General features: G+C 36.9%; 1 protein-coding gene across 1 annotated transcript in view; it reads right to left on the minus strand.

The window, feature by feature from the left end:
- LOC107593945 (agrin-like) overlaps nucleotides 1-26,345 on the minus strand; it is a 299,089-nt gene that overhangs the window by 87,329 nt on the left and 185,415 nt on the right. The window contains exons 5-6 of the mRNA XM_016283847.1: nucleotides 24,978-25,193; nucleotides 6,234-6,458 (exon numbers count right to left, since the gene is read on the minus strand). Of these exons, the coding sequence (XP_016139333.1) occupies nucleotides 6,234-6,458; nucleotides 24,978-25,193 (441 nt within the window). The remainder of the gene's footprint in view (nucleotides 1-6,233; nucleotides 6,459-24,977; nucleotides 25,194-26,345) is intronic.

Below are 26,345 nucleotides of genomic sequence, written 5' to 3' on the forward strand. Positions count from 1 at the left end.
TAAATTACATATTAAAATATATTAAAAACAGAAAAGAGTTCTGTTCTACTGTATTTTCAATCATATAAATACAACCTTCTTTTAAAAACATTAAATACATAAATCTTACAGACCCCAAACTTTTGAACAGTAGTATACATACATTTTCCTGAAGATCTTAATGAGCTTTTTTTTGATAAAGGTTGGATTTAAATTAGTGCTTTCAATCGATTAAAAAAATTAACTAATTATTCGCACATTTTTTTCTGAAATTAATCATGATTAATTTACTTACTTGCCCTTCAGCAAGTAAGAAATACACAGAAATTGAATAAAATTATCACACACTAAATTCTAAATTAAACATGGATGAATCCTTAGAGCTACAAAAGTTATTGATTAAATATTTTTTTCTTTTGTTCTTTGATTAACAGACATCACAGCAGCTGGGTCATTAGGTTATTTTGGGTGCTCTTTTAAGAGCTGCTGCTGTTGAACATGACGCGGACCTGACACGCGTCGTATTTTCTCACAACTCTTTACCTTTTCTGACATACTTCAGGTCAGAAATTTTGAGGGGCAGTGGCCAAAATCATTGGGGGTGGGGCAGTTATTGCTCAGCCATATATGTATATGTATAAGCAGGGCCTAAAATTAACACTCGCCAAGTATACTGTATGTAACAGTGTCAGTCGCCAGTTGGCGGGTAAAACTTTTTACGAAATATAACAATGCAATGTAGTGAGAACAACAGCCAGTTTTTAAAGAGATTCGCTGTTTATGACATAAGCGAATAAAATAATCTTTTCCGAAAACAAGATCATCGTGATTGGTTAGCTGTTCTGTCATAAGCGACAAGAGCGAATCAAATAATAGGATACAAATGGGCTGAAAAGGACAGAGCAGTGATGGCTAGCTTGTCCCTAGACACGGTTTTAATAACTTTTAATTAACTTTTACTGTTTTGGTGAGTTACCTCGCAAACGTAGTTTTAAATTAGTTATAAAGTCTTAAATGACCGTAAAGAGTTTGATGAAGATATGTGTCAGATCCGCGTCATGTGCATCAGGTTTCAGGACAGTTTTGAAAACCACTGCATTTCAGAGACATGTTCTTAAATCTGACTCATATATAACAAATACTTACATGCACAGTTTTAAGACAGCTTTAATCACTTTTTTGGTAACTTCATGACTTAACTGATGGTATAACTACAACATTGCATGATCGTAGTTTCATTTGCACTTTAATATGAAATTATATACAGCACTGCCACTGCATTTGTGCGTGCAATTGAAGAGCACATGCTACGAGCACAGTATAATGGCTGACAGGACAGGACAATTTGTTTTATTGACATATGGCCTGACAACATCTCATCTGACCGCAGTTCACTGTTGTTCTACTGAAGCTCCCTCGTCACCTATACCTTTTCAGTGCTCATTTGACTAGAGCCTGGTGCTGAGGTGAAGTTGGAGAGCGCATCTGAAAAGTCTCCTGTTTGATGTGGTCGTAAAGACATTCTGCATATAAATAAACGCAATTCTTGTCAAGAAAAACTAGACAGAAGCAGCAGTTGTGAGTGGGGTGGCCAACCCTAGCTCTGCCCCAGCGTTAATTGCATTGAATATTTTAAATGCGTTAAACTGAAAGAAATAATTGCATACGTTAATTTTAAAAACACTAATTTAAACTCTTTAGGACAGCGCACCTCTAGGACCAGAGTTTTTGGTATCTGAGCACATGCCCAAACCACTTCTCTACAGCAACAATGCCATTTTTTGACTAGAATGTTCTCCTTTTCAAAGCATCTTCTAGGCGCTATTGATGGAGCTGTTGTCAGTGGTGTGTCATTTATTGAGAAGAAATACTAAAATGTGAAAAGATAAGCATGACAGCTGACAGGATGGGAGTGATGTGTATGTGGGAGCTGATGGGTCTTTGTGGCTGCAGGGGGCTCCGGGCTCTGGCCCTGTATGGCAAGATCATAATTGTAATAGAAATGCCATGATGGTTATTGAAATAAGTGTGACAGTTTCGCCAGCCTCCACACTTTTCAGAAACAAGACAACACAAAGGACTTATCAGCCAGTGTCGTGCTAAGACAATGCCGGGCCGCGAGCGAGTCGCACAATCGCAGGAGAGAAAGAAGCACAGAGACAGAGAGAAAAAAGGCAAGAGAGACAGAGACAGAAAAGACAGAGGAAATTAGACAAGAAAGACAAAACACAGAATGAGAGGAGAGGAAGAACACAGGCGAATAAAAAGAACAAGAAAATGGGAATAAAATGAGAGGGAAATGAAGACAAAGCTACAGAGATCATAGATAGACATCATGAAAGCAAATAACACACAGATGCACACATGCACACTAGGGATGTATAAAACGACATATTTTCAGAATCAACTAGCCAGTGTTTTTTTCTGAATGACTAGTTGACTAATTAGGCTAGAAATTTAGTAGTCAGCTACCAACCCACCCTAAATGCACACAAATCAAATTCAATAGTTCTAGCACAAAATAATAAATAAATAAATAAATAAATAAATAAATAATACATAAATTAATGAAAAGGTTGTTTAGATGTTTTCTTTTAAATCAAGACAAAACTAAATTAGATTTTTGTTTCTCAAGTAAATTTATCCTCTTTGGAAGATGTTTATATTGTTTTCTGAAAAGCAAGACAACAATAATGATTATTTTTGCCTCTTAGATTAGCATTTTCTTGTTTTAAGGCTGCTGAGATGTTTTACTGGAAAACCAGACAACAACAACAACAACAATAATAATAATACATTTAATATATAAATAATATAATATATAATATATATTTGCAGTGTATAACATGACCTATAGACATTTTAGAGGTCATATTTCTTATTGTCTTATTTCAAATGTAATTATGCCAAAGTTTAAAGTTACAGTCAGTTAAGTCAACACACCCTAAACGCACACAAATCAAACAAAAATAGATCTAAACCTCTGAATTAAAAACAAATATACAAGCATTAAGCATAAAAGCCCAGGGAGAGAGAGTGTTGCTGCCAGGTCAGGGACTGGTGTATACTAACACAATAATAGGACGGCTCTCAAAGCAGGGGAGGATGGAGCTCGACCAAAAGGGTCCAGCACAATGCGGGCAGCACCTCCAACAACATCTCGCCATGCAAGCCAGCCATTACCACTGGAGAAACCATTAGCTCCCATTAAGAGAGGCCGGCTGGAGCCAGCATTCAGTGTATCGCTGCCTAACAGTGCCATGCAGGGTTGGCTGTAATTAGCCAGACACACTGAGCCCCGTTCCAGCAGGGAGTGTGTATGAGGCCGCTCCATTAGTCCAGACCCTGTATCCGTGTGGCTGACAGTTGCTGGCCAAGACCTTAATGCATGTGTTGGAGGAACAGTAGCTGTTGCCACGGTTTACGGGAATGAATGTGTATACAGAGCTGGCCAAAAATGTGTCTAAGTGTGCTTTGAAATAACAGTGGCCCATGTCCTGCTGTACGATTGTTTGTGTTTTTTTTTTGTTTTGTTCCTCAATTCTGTATTTGTCTTGTTTTTTTATAGAAAAAATATGTACACATCCTTAAAACAAGATAAATTTACTTGAGATGCCAAAATGATATAGTTGTTAAAATGTTTAGATGTGCTTTCCTGAAACACAAGACAAAAAACGATTATTTTTACTTTTTTTAGCAAATGTATTGTCTTTTAAGGTTGTTGAGATGTTTTCTTGGAAAACATGACAAAACAAAAATAGTTATTATTTTTGTTTCTCAAGTAAATGTATCTTTATGAATTTATACAGTGGGGGAAAAAAGTATTTAGTCAGCCACCAATTGTGCAAGTTCTCCCACTTAAAAAGATGAGAGAGGCCTGTAATTTTATGTTTACATGTTTTCCTGAAAAAGCGATGACTTTTGTAATTTCTTCTTCTTTTTAAACATGTTTCAACATTTTCTTTGAAAAACAAGAAAAAAGATAACTTTTGTTACTCAAGTAAACATATTTTTTTAAAGATGTTTAAATATGTTTTCCTGAAAACAAGACAAAATAATAATTATTTAAATAATAATTACTGCTTTTGCTTCACAAGTAAATTTATCCTCTTTTAAGGATGTTTAGATGTTTTCTTGCAAAACAAAACAAAACAAAAGTAATGAATACTTCTGTTATCGTATGTTAAGGATGTTTAAATATTTTTTCCTTGAAAACAAAGCAAAATTACAGATTAAGAAAATGATTATATGCAGTGAAAGACAGTACTAAACCATGACTTGACTTTTGTTGTATTGACAGTTTAGAGGTCAGATTTCTTATTCTGTCTTATTTAATTTCATTCTTATTTTAAAACAATCAAGTCAATGTAGTGTCCTTCAGTGATAAAAATCCCATTTGTATGTGTTGATTGCATCAGAGTCAGCAACCGCAAGGATGGTGTCTCTAAGTTAGATTTAGAGTTGTTGTCTGTCCTCCTTGGTGCTTTGTACTCTCGAGGGGGTTAAAATGAAAGACACTCTCCCAAGAGCCGCAGAGAAACATACTCCACACGTCCTCTGGGACCCGAGACATTCATCCAGCCATGCCGCCCAGAGAGCCATCATTTACAAGAGGTGACTTCCCTCCGAGTCGGTCTGCCTTGCTCTGCCGCAGGAAACACCACAATGTCACACCCCAGACAAGACACAAGACTTGCTTTCAGAAAGTTTATAAAAAAAATACAGCAAAAATCATCTTCTGAACTGGTATTTTTATCTTGTTTCTTAGTAAAAAAAAAAATTCTCAGCATTCATAAAACACTTGAGAAGCAAAACTACACAGGATAATGAAACTTGTTTTCAGAGAAAATATTTTCAATTACTTTTATGTTTCTAGCCCCATGGGCAAAAACCTTTGTAACTTCTGTTAGATTTGTGCACTGAAACAATTCCAATGCCAATGAAGTAAGAACAATATACTTACTTTAAAGAAAACGCTCTTAAAACAAGTCTCACTATCTTATGCATTTTTGCCCCAAGTAAATTTATCTTTTTTAACTGACAAACAAGACAAAAATACAGATTAAGAAAATGATTTTTTGCACTGCAGACTCGGCTGTGGATCATCTAACCGTCCTACATTTTTAACAAGAGTCCAATAATGTCCAGTAAAAAAACTGCAAGGTTAAATAAGGAGAGTTTGATCTTCGTTAACCAATAAGGAATAACGAAGCAACTGAAAATGATCTAATGATCAGCCTCTGAGAGTGCAGGGTATGCTGGAGCAAACCTATGGGGAACTTTCCTAACATGCCAGTCTTTATTGACTTCTCTTAAAAATGTGAATACGTCCAGACTTCATCATGGAGTACAGACAAATAAAAGAGATCAAAATAAAACTCTGAAATGTCAGAGAGGGGCAGAATAAGCCGAAAAAAAGAATCTGACAGCTCGTCAGGCAGCGTGGAAGGGAAATGTCATTAGGCAGTCCAGGGTGGGAAGGGGGCTTTTCATGAACGACACTCTGTCCTCATGACTCCAACTCCCCACTAACATGAAACAGCCAGGATTTAATCAAAGAAGAAGAGCTCAAAAACCCAGACAGTTAGCATGGCGAAGTGTGATGTGACAGGAGCTTTCAGCAGAATAACTGATCTGTTGAATTTTTTACTCAAAATTCAGCCACAATACTCTTCAACAAGCTTTCAGAATCCAAAATCCCATTGGGGATAATGCAATACAATTGCTGTTACATAAGCAGAGAACTGTATTAAATTTTTTTTTATGTTCTTATTGAACTGTGTTACTTTTTTACAAATACATTACACCAAAGTTACTTATGTTACTTTTCTGCAATGTAAAATGTAAAATAATAATAATATTGTTATTATCATTATTATTTAAATAATAAATAATAATTAATATATAATATTCCATAGTAATAATGGAATCATTATTTTCAACATACAAATAAATAAATAAATATTTACCGAATTCAACATGCTTTTCTTTGCAACAAGTTTATTTTCTCAATGTACAATTGGTATGTATATATACAGTATAGTTGCCAATATGTTTTAGGAAGGGGGTCCCTTGTATTTTAAAAGTAACACTCCCCAACACTGACCACAATTGCATTCTAAAAGCAGTCAAAACGACCTGCGATCACTTTGAAGGAAGCTGCAATGCATGAATGGGAAGATGGTAACAGAACTACATGTGATAAACACAGTAAATGGAATGCTAATGACTATTTAAAGGCTCCACAGACTCACCGCAGCGGCCTTGGTGATGCACACGGATGTTCTTCTGAGTGGCGCAGGCTTTCATGTTGAGCTCACATTCACTTTGGTAGTCCAGGCCGTCACTACCGCACACCACGTGCTTGGGGACGTTCTCACAACTCAGAGGACACATGCACTTGGAGGACAGACCATCGGATGACTGGATGCAGGTGCTGCCAAAGCTACAGGACACCTCGCTGCATGGGTCCTTCAGGGCTGAAAATCAAGGAAAAGAGAAAGTGAGTGTCGAAAATGCCTGAATAACATTTGACGCCATCTGAGATGTTGTAAGTGGCTCTTAGAGTGTTGCTATGTAGTTGCTCGCTGGACTTGGTTTTAAGTTTTATACAGTATGCTTGTACCTATTCATGCATCTAGCACACACGGTACAAGGTGAGTTACGTGCCAAAGTTTTAGTAATATTAATACGTTTTATTAATATTAATGTTAGCACTTATTACATGATGTACTCTTGGTCGTGTTTGGATAATTGGCTGGCTGCTTGTCATGTTCACACTATAAAGTCTGTTGAAGGTGAACTCCATGGGTGAACTCCAAACACGAACCCTATTACTGAGATAAGATTGGGTTAAAATGAGGCATGGTCTCCCAGCACCTCCACACGGCTCAGACGTGCCCCGTGTCGATACAGATGGCAGAGTGAAGTGGCTTAACCCGGGTTGAAGAACAGCTCAGTGTCCCAGACTTGAATATACGGTCACAGCTGGGTGGGTGTACAAACAAGTCACTCTAATTCACCACGGACCATTTCAAGCGAGCTTTGCATTCACAAAACATTCTCAATTGCTATGCTTCAGCGTACCCGTACTAATGCTGGAGGGACCTAATCAGCTTTCTTCACTCTGAAAATAAGAAAGCCCTGTTTTTTCTGCAAAAGACTTTGTCTATTTCTTTTTAAACAATCCACCACTCAGGAATGAAGTTGAAGAAATGATTTACACAAAAATGAAATTTCTGTCATCATTTACTTTTTTCGTGCCAAGCCCAACACAAACAGATGCCGCTCTTTGATATAGTGAAAGTGAATTGGAGCTGTCAAGTTTCAAAATGACAAAAAAAAGTGTCTTAAAAGCATCATAAGTGGTCCATATGACTCATGCATTATATATATATATTCCAAGTCCAAATCTATTGAAGCCATATGATAAGTATGTGTGAAAAATGTAATAAGCAAGTCTGATTCATGAACAAATCACACATGTGAATCAGATTTTGCCAGTGAATCAGTGTTATTTTAGGATTATTTATATACTTTATAAACTTATATATTTTAATTAATGATATTTTAAATTATGTTTTATTTTTATATTTTTATTTGTCATGTTAATTTTAGTAATCTTATGTGCTTGTCATATTTATTAATTTTTGTTTTAGTCATTTAAACTTCTACGTAAACTTATTTTATTTTAGTTATTTGGCATTTGTAATTAAATTGTTTTATCTAATATAATTTTTAAATTATAATAATATTTATTGTATTATTTCAGCTTAATTTAAATGAACAAAAAACGATTTCATTAGTTTCAGTTTATAATAACACCGCAACAATTCAGTTGATGCAACTGACAAAAAAATGACAAAAAAAGTGTCTTAAAAGCATCATAAGTGGTCCATATGACTCATGCATTATATATATATATTCCAAGTCCAAATCTATTGAAGCCATATGATAAGTATGTGTGAAAAATGTAATTTTTAAATTATAATAATATTTATTGTATTATTTCAGCTTAATTTATTTTTATATTTTTATTTGTCATGTTAATTTTAGTAATCTTATGTGCTTGTCATATTTATTAATTTTTGTTTTAGTCATTTAAACTTCTACGTAAACTTATTTTATTTTAGTTATTTGGCATTTGTAATTAAATTGTTTTATCTAATATAATTTTTAAATTATAATAATATTTATTGTATTATTTCAGCTTAATTTAAATGAACAAAAAACGATTTCATTAGTTTCAGTTTATAATAACACCGCAACAATTCAGTTGATGCAACTGACAAACCCAATGGATGATTTGTTCACAAAGTGGACTGGTTTGGATCTCAAATCCAGTTTAGGGACAGCAGTTAACACCTCACTAGATGAGAAATACAGTTAACAAGAACTTAAATTTCAGTCTGCTCATCAGAAAGCTATCATAAAATTTGGAATATAGCACACAAAACATGGACAATTTTTGCAATTTTTTTATGGTTCTTTTGTATCCTTTTTGAAGCTTTAAACTTCAGTTACCACTAATTGTAAATGTATATAAAACCATGACCAGTATACTCCTCACATACTCTTTATTTCTTAATTTAACTGGAATGAATACATATCTATTTTTGATACTCAGAGGAACCATCTGGTTATTATCATTATTATTTAGATGATACATATTCATGAGGCATTGACAAACACAGAGATGCTGAAAAGGGAATGGACCGTGTCACTTCAGAGAGGGCTAGTTTAATTTCCTACTGTCCTTAGACACGCCATCGGCTCTAATTCATTCTCACTATCTCCATCCCTGTTTTCACCTCTACCGTGCGTCATATCAGCCTACAGTCTCCTCAATCATTTGTGGGTTTTACTTTGTGTAAATCTGTTAAGAGAACCCATTTGTTTAATTAAAGGTTTGTGTCTGTCTCTAAAGACCACACTCCACAAACACACTCACACGCATGTGATAAACCTGGCAAGAGGCATCGTAAGGATGAGATCAGTGGCGCTTTCGTGTGTTGAGTGATCAAAGTGTTCATTCTTTTTTCCTCCTCTCTCTCTCTTTAAAAAAAAAGATGACTGTGCCTCCCTCATCTTTGCATGACTGAACCTTGCACTTAATCGGCCTGGGCTCTCTAACTAACCAACCACTCGCACTTCCAAAAAACTCATTGCAAATGTTTGTGTGGAGGAAGTGCTAATACACACCCTGATACTGCAGACAACAACCACATACAGGCCGTGTTTTTACACTTTGTAACGATGCTGAAGGAAAGTTGCAAGTTAAATTTAAGACTTATTAGGGCCCCTAGTGGGCCCAGGGCCTTAATAGTTGAGAACAGGGTGTTCGCTAGTGGGGTGAAAGGTGGTGACAATTATAGGGGCCCCCACTGCCCAAGGGGCCCACTAAATCCAGTAGTAATGCTATACATTCCCATACTCTTATATGAATCATTTTAGTATATATATTACAAAGTCAGCTTGTATGCCTGAGAGTTTAATGAAAACCTCAAAAACATGCAATTTAGTAAAAAATGTGTTCCAAATATCTCCTCTCTCCTCTCAATAAAAATGGTTTATTCTGATGGTTATTGATTATTTCAGCTCAGTCAGCTGCAAAAAGGAGAGGGACCCAATAAAATCACAGGTCCCACCCCAGCTAGTGAACAGAACCAATCAGAGTTGAGGCTGCTCCGAGAACAGCTGAAGTTAGAAGTAAAGCGACAGTGGAAGTGAGACTGACTGAAAATGCTGGGGGGGAAATATCTGAGTACCAGTAAAGTCATGAAAAGGAGAGGGAGGCCAGAAGAACTGCTTAATCAGTCAATCAAAACGTTATTTTGCAAGACAAGGGAGGTAGGGATGTCATTGTGATGGGATGCCGTTCACTTGATCATTTCGCTGCCCAAGACATCAAATTGACGTCTCTGTGATGTATGTGTGCTATCAGGGAACCATTGTATGTATGTGTGTATTTTCGGTTTTGTTATTTTTTGAAAACAAAAAACAAAACAAAACATGGCACCAGATGTGGGCCTCCATCCCCATATCTTATACTACTTTGAGTAGAGGGCAGCGGGGGCCCACATCAATATTTTTTTCAGGGGGCCCAGAATTCCCTATAGCTACAGCCCTGGTTGAGAACCTCTGGACTAATGGAACCCAATAAGGGGGAATGGGGTAAAATGGGTCAGTGGGTAAGAAGTGACACCCCCTTACTAAAAAAAACTAAAACAAACTGTGCACAACTTTTGTCATGTGACCATATGTGTAGAAAAAGGAAATCATATACAGCTGACAGCGATTGAGAGATGTACATGAAAAAATTTAACACGCTTTTTAATGCAAAAAAAATACTATTATAAATATAAATGTTCAAAAATTTTTTATAATGTTTAAATAATAATATGTAATAATATTCATTTTATTTGTTATATTTTATTTAAAATAAAATAAAAAATATTTTAAATGAGAAAATAATTTATTTATTGCCACATGATTCATCCCTAACATGTTGCAAATTGCGACCCCTCTCTCGCCTATGCAGAGTATTTTTTCCCTAAAATGATAAACAAGTCTGTTCAGTCTATGACAGCCTTCGAGACGGACTGACGCATTCCGGTACTTTCCTCATCCTTACGGTCATAACTGATGGCAGCTAAGCTCTGAATCATTACTTCTGCTTCAACAGATTGGCCTCATCTCCAAAAGCCTGCCTCTAAGACATCTGATTTCATCAGTCTGATGTAAAGCGGTTCTTTAAATCAGTTCTGATGTGTTTGTCATGAAGTACACATTGAGAAGAGTCCGACATTCCACATAAACCGCTTCCTTCTCAGTGGCGCTCTGTTTGTTTTGTAACAGTACACAGAATTGCCTCTGCAAACCCATTAAATAACAGTCGGCGCTTTTCCACCTATTGTCGCCGAGAGTTGATGAGTGTTGAGGAAAAGAATGAGCTGATTAAAATGCAAAAGGTATAAGGTGTGTACGCGACTCTGCTGTGTTAGCACAGATAAGCTGCCCTCTCAGACAATTAGGCAAATTGCGTGTTAGAATGTGACCGGCGTCGCAAGCTGAGAGGCTACGGACCGCTGGGGTCGCCAGGGAGATGAGCCGTTTACTCCTATGCTTTAGGGCTCTTTTTCAAGGATAGAAATACAGTATCCAGAGGAAAGAGTGGGAGTCTATAGTTACCTATTGATGAACTGGAAATGTCTCTTGCAGCCAATTAACTGCTCTCCTCAAGCTCTGAAGAGGTTAGGACAGGAAGACAGTAAGAAATAATAGGACCTGTACAACTAACTAATAAGCCGGGGAAAAGGCATAAACAGAGTGAGAGGAAGTAGAGACAGCTAGAGAAGCTTCCACTGATCCGCCTCTCCGACAGTGCTGTGATAATGTGTTAGTGCTGGATGTATTAATGCGTAATGCATGCAGGGAGCTGTCAACGGCCGCTACACAATCCTGACGGGATGGGCTCGGCACAACCCGCCCTGCACTGCGAGCCCCGGGCGCCCTCTCCAGCCTGACAGAAGATGAATGCTTACGTATGAGCGTGTGTATGTGTTAAAGAGGCTTGAGAGGAGCTGTGGGTGGTGTCGCTCTCATCTCTTCTGTTATTATACTGTAGGAATATTATGAATTCAACACAAGTTAACCACAATCAACAGTATTTGGTGGCATAGGGGCCGTTTCCCAGACAGAGATTAAGCCTAGTCCTAGATTCAAATGGCCCTCTAAACCAGATTAACAGAAATCTGCTTTCTATGTCATGGTTTTAAGTAGTCCTAGACTTAGTCTAGTCTAGAAATTAATAGGCTGATTTCCTCCTTGAGTGTTTCCTTCTTTTTTTCTCTCCATTTTATCTGACCATAGAATCCAGTCCTCATTGAAGGTTCAGTAGTGTCTGACAGCTGAATATGTTGGGGTTTGTTTTTGGATGAGAGCAGTGGAATTTTTTTAAACAATCCTATACAACTTGTGGTGACGTAGGTGCTGTTTTTTTTATTAATATATTATTATTATTTTAGGCTTTCTGACCCCTAGACTCAACTATTTTCTGCAATTATCCAGCTGTGATTTTCTTGACTTCGTATTTTTCGAATGTCGGCTTGATATCGGCCATCGGCCACCCTGCTTTCCAAGATATCGGCATCGGCAAACAATATTGGTCAACCACTAATATATATATATACACTATATATATATATATATATATATTTATATATATACATGCAATATACATATATGTATGTATGTTTGTCACGTTTATGGTCTGTTTTTGTTTTCACTCTGTTCCTGCCTCCTGTTTCTGTATGCCCTTATTTGGTTTCCTCCCAGTTCCTGTCCTGATTATGTTTATTTGTCTCTGCTGTGTTCTATTAATTATCCTTGATTACTCCTCACCTGTTTCTGTTCTCCCTGATTGTGTTTCATGTGTTTATAAGCCCTGTGTTTCTAAGTTTGCCTTGTCCGGAATTGTACATCGAAGTTGTGCTTCATGTGAGTCTCACCCTGCCTTGTTTAGTAAAGACCGTAGTTTTGTGTTTATCCTCGTTCTTTCTTCTTGTCCCAGAAGGCAACCGTGACAATGTTACTGTGTTTAGCAATTTTGAATGGATCTGTGTACTGTATTAGAAATATGCAGTCAGCTCAAGGTGCTTGGCTTAGGGTTTTTTTTTTTTTTGGCATCGCCATGTGGTCCTGTTCGGTATGGCAACTTGACTTGTCTACTGTACACTTGCTATACACTATGTATTTGTTTAGTTTTATGTGTTCTTTGGTGTGCAAAAATTTATAAATTATATGGACCTATGTTGTTTGGTGTCCTGTTGGAGTCTCCAAGTATCCTTTTTTGGAAAGGCATCTAAATTTATCTTGAAATAAGCTTGTAGAAAATAGTTTTGTGTTTTGGTTTACTATGGCAAATGATGACAAATGAACATTTTAAACCAGATAAATATGTATGATTAATCCCAACAAAAAGGGTGTGATTAATCGTGATTAATAAATTTAAATCTATTGACAGCCCTAATTTTAATGTTTAAAGATTGATGTCTTTCGCTTGCATTTTCACATTTTAACCTATTTTAGAAAAAAAAGTATTCATAAATATTATACTACAAATGCTTGCACTGAACCCAAAATAACTAGATCTACTAAGCCTAGAGAAAACTATTTATTAATATCCCAAGCATTTGTGTTTTTTACCATTTTTGCTGCAATGCATCAATAGCAAAAACTGGAGGACTACCAAAAAATGAAGCTGAGCCTCTACAGATGACCTCCAAACCCAGTGTCCCACCCTCTACTGATGTCATCCCTCACATGGTGAGATGATTTGTTCTTTTGATGTATTTCTTCAAAGGGCTTATTTGACTGCAGCTGTCTTCCTCCTTTGCATGCCTTAGTGTTGCCCTTGGATAAAGAAAATTAGGCACAAAAATAGATAATTCCCATCTTTTTGTGGTTGGACTCAAAGGCCAGGCACTTCTGCTTTCCTGTGATAGCTGTCAGTGCGCATTCTTGTGTAGTATTCCCGAGGTGAGTCGAGTCTGACCCTCGGGCCTGTGAAGACATCACGAGCAGGACCACGTTAGCTCACCAGTTTAATACAATACCAAACATGTCTATCAGAGGTAAGGTTTATCCCCTGTGAGCTTTAGTGAGTGCTAACCCAATGCAGTGCACTACAAACACTACCATAAGCTTCAGATCGCAGCCTAAGACTGGATTTAATTCAGCACGTGTGTGCTTAGGATGCAAAATCTATGAGTCCCCACGACTGGAAAAGCGATCACTAGCAAGATGAATTAAAACATAATCCCTGCTTCTATAGCCGGCTAAAAAGTGTGATATACAATGTATGTTCAAAAGGTTTCATAAAATCCTGGCAGTAAAAAATTAATTCCGAAAACACAATCATTCTGGAACTGAAAACTGGAGGCATGTGGTATACAGTATAATTTCTTACGAAAATATGAATGGTGCAAAACTCACTGCCACAATGTTTTGAACTTGTCTACTGTACACTTGCTATACACTATGTATTTGTTTAGTTTTATGTGTTCTTTGGTGTGCAAAAATTTATAAATTATATGGACTTATGTTGTTTGGTGTCCTGTTGGAGTCTCCAAGTATCCTTTTTTGGAAAGGCATCTAAATTTATCTTGAAATAAGCTTGTAGAAAATAGTTTTGTGTTTTGGTTTACTATGGCAAATGATGACAAATGAACATTTTAAACCAGATAAATATGTATGATTAATCCCAACAAAAAGGGTGTGATTAATCGTGATTAATAAATTTAAATCTATTGACAGCCCTAATTTTAATGTTTAAAGATTGATGTCTTTCGCTTGCATTTTCACATTTTAACCTATTTTAGAAAAAAAAGTAGTAACAATCAGTTGGATTACACATATTAGGTAATGTATTCTGAGTACTTTCTGACTACTTTTGACCTAACTCGTAAGAAAATACTTTGTTCTTTATTAACATCAAGAAGTTAATCAAACATTACATTACATCAAGGTTACCCAAACTGGGGTTTGTGAGGTGATCAAGTTAATAATTAAATCAGAAAATGTCAAATTAAACTAACTGTGTGGCCTTTCCATTTTCTGTGTAATTTATAGTCACCTGACTAGTGGCTGGTGTGTGCAATAGATCATGAATAATTGACTGCCGTTGTGTAAATAATATGTAATCTATAAAAAAGAAACTGTAATCTGATTATGAGTCTGAAAATGCAATATAATCTATTTACAAGTACTTCATTTTTAGAATCTGATTACGTAATCCAGATTACATGTAATCAGTTACGATCCAGCACTGGTTAAGTATTGATTGGATGTTGTAGATAGTTGGTAAAAAGAGCCCACTCCCAGTCTCTATGATATTCTGGTCTTTCAAAACATCTATGGCTCCTCCAATAACTCAATTTGTTAAAATCCCCAAGTAGGGGCAATAGTAGTCTAATTGTCATGCCTATTTCAGCAAGCAAAACTAATTAACAACAGCAAGGCTCAAGCAGACAATGCACTCCAACAGAAACAGGTCACCATATTCAAAGCAACTGCTTTGGGATTTTCAAGAGGTCAAGGTTTAATGATAGTGGGCAAAGAAAAGGGTAAGAAACTTTATTTTGTAGGCTACATGCAGCTTACATAACGATCTTTCCCCACATTGCTTTCTGTTACTGCAGTGCTCAAAAATAATGACAAAGATGGAATTGTTTGTTTTGGCTAAAAGCAATATCCTAAAAAAAAAAAAAGTTTTTTTTTTCCCCTTTCAAACTAATTTTGAGTACAATCAGCAGGCACATTCGACACTAATCATTTTATTTTCCTTCAAGCAAGCCCTTTCAAACACACACACACACACACACACACATCAGTTGGTATTCATGCTTTCTGCAAGTTGATAATATACAGTCTGTTGGGAGAGACCGGAATTTGATTTTCAAGTGGTTTAGCAGCTCCATACAGCAAAATGTGGATACCCAGAGAGCATTAAGAGCAAATATACATACATCCTTATCTATAGCTATATACTGTATATAGTGCTGGGTAGTAACCGATTACATGTAATCTGAATTATGTAATCAGATTCCAAAATGAAGTACTTGTAATTAGATAATATACATTTTAAAGTGCTCAAGATCAGATTAGTTATTTTCCTTTCTAAAAGATCCTACCACTTATATACATTTGGAAAGTCTTCTAGTTTTATGGAACTGCACACACCAGCCACTAGTCAGGTCACTATAATCACACAGAAAATGGAAAGGCCACACAATTAGTTAAATTAGACATTTTTGTGATTTAATTATCTTTTCATCACCTCACAAACCCCAGTTTGGAAAACCTTGGTGTAATGTAATGTTTAATGCACTTTAATGCACTTTGCAAGCTGATGACAGAAGACCCCAGCATCCACCTGAGCAAAATATATTAAGTAATTTGCTCTTATTGTGTATTAACGCCATTAGGATGATTAAAAAAGCGTGACTCAGACTTAAAAAATAAGCAAATGTGAACACTGATTTTAAGAAGCTAAATATGGCAAACCCCGGTTTAAATGCATACAAACGGGAATGCTTATTTCATTTAAGCCTGTTCTCATGTCCTTAACTTGTCGGCATGTCCTCAGAACAATTACAGACTGCTTCCTGCTGCAGCTGCGTAAATGCTACAGCTTATACTTAGTATTTCTCTCCTGCATACGAATGCAAAACTGTTTAACATGACACTTAGTTTAAACTTGTTTATGATAAGCATAAAAGAGTATTCACTAATCTTAAATGTTGATTTCAGACGCTTTCTGAAGTGTGCTCCAACTGCTCCAGCAAGCACTAGCCAAGTATTTGAATGATTGCACAGCAAGCTCATTGGCTGCTGATACAAAAACAACCAATCAGCTGCGCCATGTTAATAATGATGTTATCATGTCAGATTGAGTTAGAATATATCAGCCTGCGCCATCTAGAGTTTCATGACAGAACTTTGTATTTAATAGAAGTTAATTGATAAATAAAATCTATATTATAGTATTTTTAAACAAGTGCCTAAAACTTTTCACAGTACTGTAACTTTGCAGGTAGGTTTCTTAAAGGGGTCATATGATGCAATTTCAAGTTTTCCTTTCTCTTTGGAGTGTTACAAGCTGATTGTGCATAGATAAGATCCCTGAAGTTGCAAAGACTAAAGTCACAAACCCAAAGAGATATTCTTTATCAAAGTTAAGACTCTGCCATGCCCCCCTAAAATGGCTCGTTCTAACACCAGCCCTTTTGCTCACTCTGGACGAGTACAGTTCTTGGAAAGAAGGGAGGGTTGCTCAGGGTCGCTCAGCAGTCCGGACTACCCTCTGAAGTCTTCTGAGGTCAGATTTGGTAGCTGAGCTGAACCAGACAGTTATTGATTGTATGTATCTATGAATGTATGATACATACTTTTACTTGAGTAGGTACACATGACAGACAGACAGATGGATAGATATTATATTAATTTATGTAATAATAATGACAGAAATAAATAAAAGCTATAAACTCTCTCTCTCTCTCTCTCTCTCTAATACATATAAATTTATTTGATCACTACAACAGCTAGAAGAAATGAGAACAGCAGTTTAAAGAAATCTCTATCAAAGTGGCTGGCCTCTCCTGTACCTGTGTGCTCCATGGAGACTGTAAGAGACATAAAGAGCTCTATAGAGGGTCATATGAAGAATCTCTTTGTCACCAGAACCCCGCTGGCTGATGGGAAGAGCTGCTCTCTCCTGCATTGACCTGAGAGAGGTCGGGCAGACACCTCTGTGATTACCGCAAAGGGCCTTGAGTGGACACAGGCAGGTATTCATGAATGGCTTTGTACTCATGCACGCTTGAATGTGCAAGCGTATAAAGTGGCATGGGTCTGTGTACGTGATTCAGGAAAGGTCGGAAGGGAAGGACATCGTTGGAGGGAAATGTAATTATGGGACGAAATGAACTCGTCTTGTTTAGAGGTACTAGTCATTTGGAAGAGGATGTCTTTTGAGGAAAATAGAAAAAGAAAAGGGTAAGAAAGAGGACAAATAGCAGCTTATTCTCATGAAGACGACAGGAAAGGTAGTGGTTGTGCTGCTGGTGTGTGGCGACGTGTCTGACAGTGTGCTACACAAACAGGAAGCTGAATGGAACAGTCAATAATCATTATCTGGCACAGCGAGTGCATGTATTTAAGTACGGGACTGCATTCAAACGCTGTTTTCAAAGGTAAAATATAATCATACCCAATCAACTACGATTTGTTTCTTTAAGATGTCTTTAAAATGTACTTTCAAAAGCACAGAAGGTGTCCTGAAGCATACTGCGGCCATCAAATATCAAGGCGCATGGTAGACATACAGCCGTAGTAAATACAGGGTATTACATACTCTATTTAGTTAAAATTAGTGTAATAACGATCACTCACTTCGTCAGTGCATTTGATTCCAGAATTTTCTCCATAGGGATTTATTGAAAGTTTCAAAAAAACTTTCAATAAAGAGCCATGAAACAAATCAACCAGCTGAGATGAAACACAACATTACAAACTTTTTGAAGCAAAACAACATTTGAAAATCTGAGAAAACGCCAAAGGCTGTGAACGTCTTTTATGAGGCAATGAACTACGCAGCCCATGAAGCACTGTAGATGACGTAATTGAATTTGTTGAATTTAAAATTATTCATAGATATACAAAGTACAAAATGAAAATTTATTACTAAATAGTCAAATATATACACAACCATAATTTATTTAAGATACTGGAGGGATTCAGATTTTATGTTATTAGAATAAGTATTTCTATAAAGAAAGTTAATAGGATTTTTAATGCTGTGCTCCAATGAGCAGCCTGGCTTGTGAATATTAATTAGATTACATCAGGAATGTAGCCATATTAGGAGCACACAAAGATTATGATGATGAAACAACATCAATTGATGATGAAAATGTTGGGTCTAAAAATTTACATTTTTATGCAACCACCTACATTTTTATTCAGTGCACTCTGGTCAAGCAAATGAAGCTCTTAAAATACAATTATTACTGTCCAAAAATTGGGCAGGGGACCCTCAGAAATTTCTAAAAGTGCCAGAAATGTTCTAACGGTTGGTAAGTCCCTGATTGTTGCACTCAATATTCCACTCAAGTGTGTTAGGGGTTAAAAATAACAATGCATTATTTAGACCAGTCAAATGCATGAATACATGAATAAGTTGTAAAAAGCTCTCCCATCTGGTATTAGAAGCGAGAGCGTGGAAAATGTGCCTTTTAATGTGCTCGTCCTGCTGTAATCTACCTTATCTCACTTCAACGCTACATCCTCCCCCTTCGGAAGTGTGCAGGATGGCAGGGAGAGAGAGAGAGACTGAGGAGGAGAGCAAGGGAAACAGATTTGTATAAGAAGTATACTCATTCTCCAGGGGCTAAGCAGCAGAATGAAGCTCTGGTGATGGCATTGATCATATTCTCGCCAACATCTGGGTGTTTTTTTGTGAGCCTACATAGAGTAGCTGTGTGGTAGTGTTGGTATAAGACAAGCTACATGTGATATACCAGATTTGAGCCTGATGGAATCCAACATGGGGGTCCAAAAGTTTGAAACCACATTAATAGCTTCGGATTTAAAATCAAATGGTTTTAAATTTGAAATGACTACTTGTTTGGGTCAAAGCATCACATTTACAGAGCGGGCTTAGGCTTTATTGCCCTGTGCAGACCCCCATAGACCCCAATACTATTTACCAGAACCATGCAGGATAATTTTAGCAAAATTTTTCAGATGAGAAGATCACACTGGTTTTTGGCTGAATTAGTTTTTCAGAGAGAAAAAAAAACATCTCTATGATGGATGTTGCTAGATCACAGAGTATCTGCTGCCAGAATTAATTTAGGGAACTCCATTATTGAAGGAGAGTGTCGATCTTGCTATAATTGTGTGCCGGTGGACAGGCCCAGACTGTGTAGCAGACGTAACCCAAGCTAAATTTAGTCTGAGAGCGAGGAACTGCAGGGGTTTTTCTCATATGAAGCAAGGAAGCCAAGAAGCCACTGATGAGTGTGAATTGAGTCTCCTGTCACGGAGACAGGTGAATGTGTTGTGGCGAGCATCTACACGCACGAGCACGGGAGCCGATCTAGGGGTCGGACAGGGTGAGTGAAAAACTCATTTGCACGAGGCAGGGCTGGCTACATGCCATCATTGGCGGCTGCCGTGCTCAGTGGCCGTGGAGGTGTCACCACTGCCTGAATAACGAGCCATCACAGGGAACAATCAACCAAACTGGACATTAGTTTCAAATCATGTCTCTAATAAGGGAAACAAAAGTGCAATCACGCACACCTAAACCATTAACAAATCCTTAAAGGGGTCATATGATGCGATTTAAATTTTTCCTTTCTCTTTGGAGTGTTACAAGCTCTTGGTGCATAAAGAAGATCTGTAAAGACTAAAGTCTCAAATCCAAAGAGATATTTATAAAAGTTAAGAGTCAACCACGCCTACCTAAAACGGCTCTTTCTAACACGCCACCATGTCTACGTCACGATGTGGGAAGATTTGCATAACGCCGCCCAAATGTTCACGCAAAGAAGGAAGGCGTAACTTTTATTCTCGCTGTAGTATTGTTGCTGCCGCCATGTCGTGAAGGTGCTGTGTGTTTCGTTGTGAAAGCGAAAGTACCTTTTTTGGCCTTTCAAAAGAGGACGATATCATGCCTCCGTCATCTTCTTGATAGGTGAGTTACATTCATTTTTACGTTGAATTACCATAGTAACACACATTGCTTTCACTTATTGATGACATCATACCCTCGGCCGGCAGGCATAGCAGATTCCGCCATCGTCGCTGCCAGGGTTGTGTTCGTACGTGTGGGGCGGAGTTAACAAAATAGGGGAGGTCTTGTTGGGGTATGGGTGTGTTTGTTTTGGTGATTTTAAATGTCAACATAGTTTAGCAAAAATCGCTTAGTGCACCTTTAAATAAAATAACGTGTTGAAGAGAGGTGTACAGTTACATTAAGTGATCTAACTTGAAATTTTACCCTGAAAACAAACTAAAGCAAAACATAAAGCAAAGCAAAAAATAAAAAAAAATAAAAAACAAACAAACCAAGCACCACAAAACAATAAAAAACACACAACACCCCCCCCCCCCAAAAAAAACCCCCCAAAGCAAAGAAAAAACAAAACAAATAAAACAAAATGTGAAAAATTCCCATATACAAGCCCAAGGTTTATACCTGAATATGGTAGTGGTACAAGCTCCACCCAGAAAAAACTAGAAACTGCATAGCAACACTCCAACACCACACCACTCCTTTTAGTATCGAGCTGTAATAAATAATAATTTCAGAATAAATAAATAATTAAATATATATGAAATAGACATGAAAGCTTTGCTGAAAGGTGACACTAAGATGACATTTTCTGTGACACTAGTGCGATATATCTATAAGTAAATATGCTATATACATATTTACACACACGTACACACACTCACACACAGACACACGCGCGTGCACATACGCACACGCACGCACACACACACACACACACACTCATAGATATACAGATATACACATATAAATATATATACGCCCTTCACCTTTCAGCAAAGCTTATATTTAAGCTCACCTTTATCTACATCCAAGCATTATTAATCAACTATTTATTTGAACACATTCTATCCTTTTCTTCTGATATGAATCACTGTTATGATGCTTTCAAACAGTATATCCCTATGCTACTTAGTTGCTTTAGTTACAGTTGCTTTAATATTGACTAAGATGTGTTTGCAGAAAGATCATAAATCAACAGTCTCTCATGGCTGCTGCTGCAACCATTATGTGCTTGGATGAACGTCAGTTTTGATATTTTTAAAGGACCGTAAATATGCATGTAGCGCCCTATATACGTGAGAATCGGTTGACAGAGAGTGTGAGAAGCAACCGAGGGGAAAAATGGCCCATATGTGTCCAACAGTATCAACACCTGGAGTTATAGCAGGTAAAGCATCTGAGAGAAATAAGCCATACTTCCCAAGTGAAGGAACACAGTTTCAGCCGTCAATAACAGGACAAACATATTGATTCCTCCATTAAGCAGCTTCCCATGATACCCTGAGGTTAAGGCTTTTCCACCCCTGCTCTTCTGTACAGCAGAATAACCTCATTTAGACAACAGAAACCGACAGTTTCAGCCTCTGCGGCTAGTTTAAGTTGTAGGCCTGGTTTAGGGAGTGAATATTTGATGCACAGATTTTACCACCTCCGTGCTGCGGGTACTCAAAAGTGGTTTTCATCAACCGAGTCAGGCTGGAGGTGAAGAGACATTAATATATAAAAAAAGACAGAGTGAGAAAAGAGAGTGCTCCTGGCAATCACAGTAATTCCAGACGTGCTCTGCACACATATTATCAATCCTTTCATTGATCAATCACTCTGGCCCAATGCTCCGCTGAACTGCTGCCAATCCAGATGAGTTCCAGCATACGGCCCGCCTAAAATGAGCTCCACACACACTCCACTTCTTTCCTCCACTTGCTGACTGACTCGCTCACTCACACAAACAGCTGGAGACTCTGTTTACCCACCAGAGTTCAATATTATCGAAGCACCCATGTTCCCCTGCTCATCTTTAAAAACAGGGCACCTCTCTGTATTTCTTTTTCTGTATCACCTTTTATCCCATGCACGTGGTGCAAATTAACCCTTTGCCACTCCTGCCAATGCAGTGTGAATTGAAAACCCCTACCAGCTATAAATGTTTCTTTTGTCCACTCAGCTGCATTTTGATTTTGATTCAGTTTCCGAAAAAAATTACTAATCAGTACAGTAATTTCAACATCGATAATGAACATAATATATGTTTCTTGAGCAGAAAATCATTATATTAGAATGGTTTCTGAAGGATCATGTGACACTGAAGACTGGAGTAATGGCTGCTGAAAATACAGTTTTGACATTACAGGAATAAATTAAATTTTAAAATGTATTATAATAGAAAACAGGTATTTAAAATGGCAGTAGAGTTTTACAGTTTTTTTCATGTTTTTACTCTATTTTTGATTAAATAAATGCTTTGGTTAAAAATTAAAACAATCTTACGACCCCAAAGGCCAAGGGTTAATTTTGGATGCTGCACCACCGGATTAGATGTTGGCAAAAGACGGTAGCTAACCTAACTTCCATCTCTCACCTCAACCTCTCTACCCAGGAGAAACACTGAAACAGCCATTATCTATGGCCGCTGATCCCATTTGAGCGAGAGCAATATGAACCCTGATAGCCACACTGTCAATTTCATTAGCACAATAGCAGGGAGGCTAGTGCCCATTAAAGCCCTGCCGTGGAGCCTAGCATGGAGATTAGCATGGAGCCAAACTTCAACTGCATTAACACACCGGGACAGTGTGATCTTTAGTGCGTTTCTCAATGGAGGCTGGAGTTCACTGGTAGGCTGGAGCTCTCATTCCTCAGGACTGATCATTTCCTGCTAGACAGCATGCGAGGTGGCTAATTAGAGCTCTTTGAAGGCTTTGTACAGCATGTTCCACCGAATCACATAATCATGGCTCACGCTGGCCAGGCCAACTGCCACAGAGCCCGTTTAATGATGGGCCACATTTCACATATTAGTTATCATTCATGGAAATAAACTGATTGGAATATACGTATATGATGAACAGAAAACACAAAACTCAAATTCTCCACACCATAGAAGATCTATCCATGCGGGGGTTCATGAATATGGAAACATTGGGATAATATGGGGATAATTATTGTTTTTGGCATGCATCAAAAATGCTTGAATTTAAAAAATAAAATGTGTGAGCAAGTGGAAGGGTGTTAATATAGTATCTTAAATCACTAAGTATAAGTATAGTAAACACTTCTGTGTAGTAAATCCAACTTGTGAGGATGGTCCAAATTAGACTAAGTTAAAGAGTAAAAACTTATAAAAGAGCCAAATAATAACTAACCAAAAGTTTTGTAAAGATAAGTTTTCAATAAATAAGTAAACAAATAAACAAAACTTCTTGCAATGTGCAGTATTTAATTTTTTTTTTTAGGTTGAATATTTATATATTAAATAGTTTTTTATTTATTTTTTCATCTAGAAACAGACTAATGTAACTTTTTTTTACAGATTAATATTTGAATTTTTGCTTTAGCACAATGACAATAAGCACTTTTATTAAAACAAATATATTTGATTTTAAATTATTTAGATAAAACCAGATCAAAAAATGGGGCATTTATACTTATAAGCGCCAGCGGGTCAAATTTACCCGCTATATAATGCATGCATTTTCGCGCTGTCATTTTCTTGCCGCTTATGTTTTTATATTTTACATTTCTAGGCAACGCCTTTCACTCACTGATTTAGCGGTTATCAGTTTCATAAATAAAGTCAAAATGACTAAAAAAGGTGATTTATGGAAGGTAGGTATTAGAAACACTAAATGCCATGAGTGATGGAGAGTTTGATGGTAAGTTATGTGTCCTGGGTCGGCTCAGCATCTGACGGCTCATCTGACAGTGATCCAGATATCATATTTGCATGTTTTAGCCTAACGTTACTCTAATTGGTCAAACTTTGGTTTGATTTTTTAATTTTTGTCTTGCCACATCGTTTATTATTCGCTACTATGTTGCCATTCTAGTCTGGCCGCTTCCTGAAGAAAAAAAAAATCTGATCTATATGATGTAATGAATAAAACCATTTTTTTGATTACCCAAAGTTTAATGGTGTTGTTCTCTTATTCAAATTATAAATGATATAACTAAACAAATTAATAAATATTTAGGTGAAGCTGTGCGCTTGAATTTGTCATCGCATCATCCTATGCAGTGTGGTGAATTATTATTGCTCATTATTGTCTATAGGCTGTTTTAGTTATTTAAATAGCATGGGTTATCTTAATGTATTGATTAGTTACATTGTATTATAATATTACATCACCCAAATATTTAGGCTACTACCTTCTAATTGCCGTTGTCAGTTCAGGGTTTTTTTTTCTTTCGTTTTTTTTAAGCTTAGGCTACTGACCATTATGGATTAGTGTAGCTTGCATTAAAAAGTCTTGAACATAAAACAACAGGATAAAAATATAGTTGATGACTAGACATAATCATTGCATGACTCTGGACACTTCTTTGTGAAGACAGTGGCATAATACAATGAAATAATATGTTCTGTAGCCATATAAATACAGCTGTCATGTGAGTGGGTAAAATTTACCCGCTGGCGCTTTTAGGTATACAGCGACCTTTGGCAGTTCTAGTGTTAAATTCATTGTAAGAGCAACCAAACATTATTCTAGAAGACTTCTTTTGTGTGCCACAGTGAAAAAAGAGAGTTTGGAAAGACATAAGGATGATTTTTAGTGAATTTTCCCTTTAATTTAAGAACAACAGTCAGGAGGTCCTCACAAGTATAGATGTACTGATTTTTGCATGTGACTAGACTTACCACAGGGACCTCTGCGCATCACCTTGATGCGTCTCTGTGTATTGCACTGGGCCTTCTCCAGCTCACACTCATTGGAGTAAGTAGAGGAGTCAGAACCACACACCGGCGCCACTACAGACGTACATACAATTTTCTTACAAACACACTCTCCTTTAGAGGGGTCAGTGGTGTCTCTCTCACACACCGCTCCAAATCCACACAGCTTTCCTCTGCAACCTGCAAAGAGACACAGACATAAGAATCAATTTTAGAAAGCCACAATCATATGACAAGTACAGAGTTCTAGAACACCACAGACATATGAGGATGGAACAAAAGATCCTTGTAAAAAAGCTCATACAAAGTAGCGTTCATGACCTTTAGAACTCCTGTCTGAAGAGACGTACATCATTATTATCATTGCTTTCTTTTATTATTTTGCTTCCTTTTTTTGTTACTTGTCTCAACACAAGCACTCTGTTAGGAAGATCTGGTTTTAGACATTTCATTCAAAAATGGAAATTGACATAATTTAACATTCTAAACCTGCATGACATTCTTTTGCAGAACACAGAATGTAAACTTTCAAGCTTCAAAATGGACACAAAAGCACTATAAAAGTGGGCCATACCACTCAAGCAGTATATTCCAAGTCTTCTGAAGCCATATGACCATATAAACAGACTAGAATTTTACTCATTATTCACTAAAAGCATTGACCTTCTCCCTAGTTCTATTCTTGTACTTTCTCTACTTTGTTTTTTTTTATGAGCATAAAATAAGCATATATAAGTTGATTGATGTATAAGTCACATTTTATCATTTCATTCAGAAATAATGTAAAATAAACTAAACATTTACAAACATTATAAACTTATTTTTGTTCTTCTCACTCCACAACAAATCCAAAACCCAAATACACACTGACTAAGCAAATAAAAACAGCTAATAAATAATATGACAAAAATGTCAAACTATTTCCATGTTTTCCCCACAAAATTACTTTTTATTACCAGGATCTGTCTTTTCATTTAAAAGCACACTTTCTTTCTCCCACTCTCTTTCACAGCATCTTTCTTTCTCCCGTTCTCCCCTAAAAAACGCACACACATACATTACAGAGCACTATGGAACAAACTCACACAAACTTGTCAGTGCTGCTGACCCACGACTTTATAAGTAAAATAGTATTGTAACTGAAAAGCTACATGACATTTCTCAATAATGCTGCTGTTTTTGAAGCAGTTACATTTACAGATTCGCTATTGGTATTGGTATTGGTAGATGATGCTGCTGAATTATGTTGAGAGCCGAACATGCAGTACTATGTTAATTCACACATTTAATCCATCTCTCTCTCTCTCTCTCTCTCTCTCTCTCTCTCTCTCT

Source organism: Sinocyclocheilus grahami, unplaced genomic scaffold (genome assembly GCF_001515645.1).
Source record: "Sinocyclocheilus grahami isolate Dianchi unplaced genomic scaffold, SAMN03320097.WGS_v1.1 scaffold177.1, whole genome shotgun sequence".
Classification (NCBI taxonomy): Eukaryota; Metazoa; Chordata; class Actinopteri; order Cypriniformes; family Cyprinidae; genus Sinocyclocheilus; species Sinocyclocheilus grahami.